Source organism: Lolium rigidum, chromosome 4 (genome assembly GCF_022539505.1).
Source record: "Lolium rigidum isolate FL_2022 chromosome 4, APGP_CSIRO_Lrig_0.1, whole genome shotgun sequence".
In the NCBI taxonomy this organism is placed as follows: domain Eukaryota; kingdom Viridiplantae; phylum Streptophyta; class Magnoliopsida; order Poales; family Poaceae; genus Lolium; species Lolium rigidum.
In genome coordinates this window covers 156,305,073-156,308,747 of record NC_061511.1, presented here as the reverse complement: position 1 = coordinate 156,308,747, position 3,675 = coordinate 156,305,073, and the positions used below count along the sequence as shown (strand labels likewise).

Sequence of the window (3,675 nt, the reverse complement as noted above, 5' to 3'; positions counted from 1 at the left end):
AGGGGCTAATTCCGAGTTTCGACTGGCACTAATTAGGTCTCTCTATGTCAGCCCCTTGACGGGGCAACGGGGGGCTCTCGAAAAGACGATAGAGGCAGCTGCAGCATGTGCAACTAGTCATTTTGTGAGAGTCTAATATAGGTCACACATTAATAAACTAGAATTTTTTCGTAGCTAATTATTATACTACATCTGTCCATAAAAAGATATCGTAAACTTGTTCAAATTTAAATGTATCTAGACAAATCTTCCACATCTTTTAACAGACGAAGTGAGTATTAATTAGGAGCTGGTTACAGTTGATATGGGTGATCACTTATCGGCCACATTTTCGTTTGCCGCTGCCCGCGCGCGACATAATTAAAGCTAGCTTAGCTATAGCACCATCGATCTGGATCTGACTAAAATTTCGCCCGACCCTTTTCGACTTGACTAAACCAGTGGTACCACTACCAAGGAACAGTCCATAAACCGCGGGAATCACGGGGCTTCCATTTCCTTCCCCCGTTCCTATCGGCTCGCCTTGAGCGTATCCTGCGTGCACCAACGGCTAAAAACAACATGGAGAAAGAAAAGCAGACAGGCTCTTCCTTTCCCTTTCGTACCATCAACCGCTGAATTTCCGGCAAACCAAAAGCAACTTTTCATCAAATCAAAAAGGACTTCCGGAACCTGAAAAATGTTCCTGACTCGTCCGTTTCAACCGTTTGTACAAGCTATAGATTACGTAAAGACGATGAAAGAAACTCACCAAACCCTACTAAAACTAAAACCTTGTCCCAATCAAACGGAAAATCGACGACTGGGATGGATCGACGGAGCACGAAATCAAGCTAGTAGCACCGCGCAATACCATGGTTGCGATGGCCGGCGCGCTCGTCAGCGGAGCGGGCTGACTGCGGCCGCTGGTTCCCGTTGGAGATGGAGCCTCCTCTTGCCGTTGCGGTTGGGGTGGGAGACGAGGAAGTCCGGGGTGCGGTCGTAGCCGGAGAAGACCTCCTCCCAGATCTCCGCGAAGGCGCGGAGGATGAGGTGGTGGTGGTGCGGCGCGTTGAGGGACAGGAACCGGTGGAGGAGCTCCCGCAGCTCGTCGCCGCCCACGATCTCCTTCTCCACGATCATCTGCAGCATCGACCGCCGGAAGTCCGCCAGCGGGTCCGCCGACTCCTTCACCACCGCCACGCTCTCCTCGATCCTCCTCGCGCCGCCCTCGCTCGCCGTCCGCCTGTGCCGCCCCCTGCCGCCGCCGCCGACGTTCTCGGCGGTGTGGCCCTGGAGGGAGCGCACGGTGCGCTCCAGCTCGCCGAGCTGGCGCAGGAGCGCCGCCACGCTCGGCGTGCTCCCCACGCTGGTGTCGGCGTCGTCCGTGGAGGAGGGCGAGAACGAGGAGGACGCCGCCGCCGCCGCGGAGGAGATCATCGACGCCGACTTGCTGCTGTTCCCTGCGGCCCTCCTCGTCGTCGTAGTGGCGGTGGTGGCGATGGACATGGTGGTGGCGGTCGACGTGTTGGTGGGCGGCGTGGCCATGGGGGACTGCTTGTCGTCGGAGCCGCCGTCTGAGACGGACACGGCCTTGGAGCCGCCGCAGCCGCACATGAACCCGCGGCCCTTCTTCTTGATGCGCAGCCCGCCGCTGGACCCGCGGCGGCGCAGTATCATCGCCTTCTCCTTCTCCTTCTCGGTTCGGTTGCGAGCGTGCGGTGCGGGCGCGCAGGGCGAGGAGGCTGTGGTCGTGTGAAGAGCTAGTGGTGTACTGGAGTGAAGAGAAAACCCATGGTTTATAATGAGCAAGCCGGCCGCCTTGCAAAGTCAAACGGCTATATTAGTTTTTGCGTGGAAGCAATCAGATCATGGTGAAACGGTCAGATGAAAACTAAGCACAAACTTATCTTCATTTAAACACGACCCGTACTGCTTGTCGCAAAATCAAATCGGACTGCTGATCTTTGTAACTTGGTCGTTAATAATTTGAAACTAGCTGCATCACATGAAAAAATCGTTACAAGAAAGGCATCACATGAAAAGTATCATAGGACGATGTAAAGGGCTTCTAATTATAGACATGTTAAAAAATTCACTGAATTTACTAGTACTGTATTTTTAGTAGCCCTTAATTTCCGCCGAAATGTAAAAGAATTTACTGAATTTGAGTATGCTATTATGTTAAATTTTTGTGTCCCTCTATGATCGGTTTGTTCGTTCTCGTTATTTGCTTGCCACGTTTATAAGTAATATTGTTTTCAAAAAAGACAATTTAGTACAAAAACACATGTTTACCACATGACTTTATATTTATCTTGCTTTTCTAAACATGAACACTTATTTAAACCCCATTGTGCGGATTATATCGTAGGCTAACAAGAGACAAAATGTAAACTGACAAGGTTATCAAAGTTTATCAAGCCGAGTGATATCAGTCTTCTTTCTGCTTGCTGGCGAAGATCAGTTTGCCGAATCCCTTCCAAACACCAACTTAATCTCGATCCATTCCTTGATGGGAAATGAGCAAGATCATATGTATATAAAAAAGTATAAACCCGTGATTATTTCTTTTAAGTGACTAGAACTTCTATGGTATTTTAGCACAGATTTGTGCCATGTGTTTATTCTATTCTATAGATGCAGCTTTTACCCTCTAATTGTTACCGTTAGACAATGTTTACTCTATTTATTTACTTTGTTCAACATTTTACCCATTAATCGTGGCCTTGTGACGACTTTTACCCTATATTTTTTTAATCATTTTAGACTAATAAAGTTATCTTATTTTTAGGATAATGTGGTAGTGGACTAGACATACAACGCACACCATATTAGCTAAGGAGCAGTTTGCAGCCATCCACACTCATTCGGCAAAGTTAAGACAATTCATAGAAGTTGATTTTTTCTTGCTAAAATCTGAGAAAATTTGAAATAAGTCGGTATGCCACTAACAAGCATGTGTCTGATTTGTCTGCTCAATCAATTGCCATGTGGTCCTAACAAGTTGATATATATTTTTTTAGCTTGGAGAAATAATAAAATGAAATAAATTGTGTTACAAGTTCACAAGTAAAGCTAAATTGTGGCAGTATTTCTTTCAATGTGTAAAAACTTTCAACATCTCACAACAATGGTTAAAAAGTGGAAATTAATCAAGGTTTAATTGAATGTGACATGTTGTTTCGGAAGAAACATATCAAAATATATTTTGCACAAATACTTCCTAGTTAATATTTATAATTTATAATATATTAATCATCAAAAGATAGTAATTTTCTCTTAATTATTTTGCTAATGTAGACGTTGATGCTTATTTTATGGAACGACGCTCGGTGGATTAGGCATAAATATTTAAAAAGGTGATTGTATACCCACTATGTCCAAAAACACAAGATTTACGGTGCACATACTATTCCAGATTTATTTTTAACCAATAATTTTTATCAACACTACGCGAATTGTGTGATATATGCTCCCTCGGCTTACTAAAAGAAGGCCTAGTTTTTTTAACATTTTAAAAATACTCTGATAACTATAGTTTAAACTCCTTGACTTCAAAAAGATGTATATATGCCTCCCTTTGATATTAATGGATTCGCATTAAAAGCACTTCTCGATGGTGTCCGTTTTGTATCAGATAATTTACATATAATTGAACTAGCCTGTGTATAAAGTTGTATACTTAAAAATACA

General features: G+C 44.5%; 1 protein-coding gene across 1 annotated transcript; it reads right to left on the bottom strand.

The window, feature by feature from the left end:
• Positions 1–879: 879 nt before the first annotated feature.
• Positions 880–1,659, bottom strand: LOC124647677 (transcription repressor OFP8-like). Its single transcript, XM_047187582.1, has one exon. The coding sequence runs from the start codon at positions 1,657–1,659 to the stop codon at positions 880–882; it is 780 nt and encodes a 259-aa protein (XP_047043538.1).
• Positions 1,660–3,675: the final 2,016 nt, after the last annotated feature.

What these genes read in the sequence shown, in the direction of transcription:
- LOC124647677 (XM_047187582.1), bottom strand. Translation starts at nt 1,659, where the DNA reads ATGATACTGCGCCGCCGCGGGTCCAGCGGCGGGCTGCGCATCAAGAAG.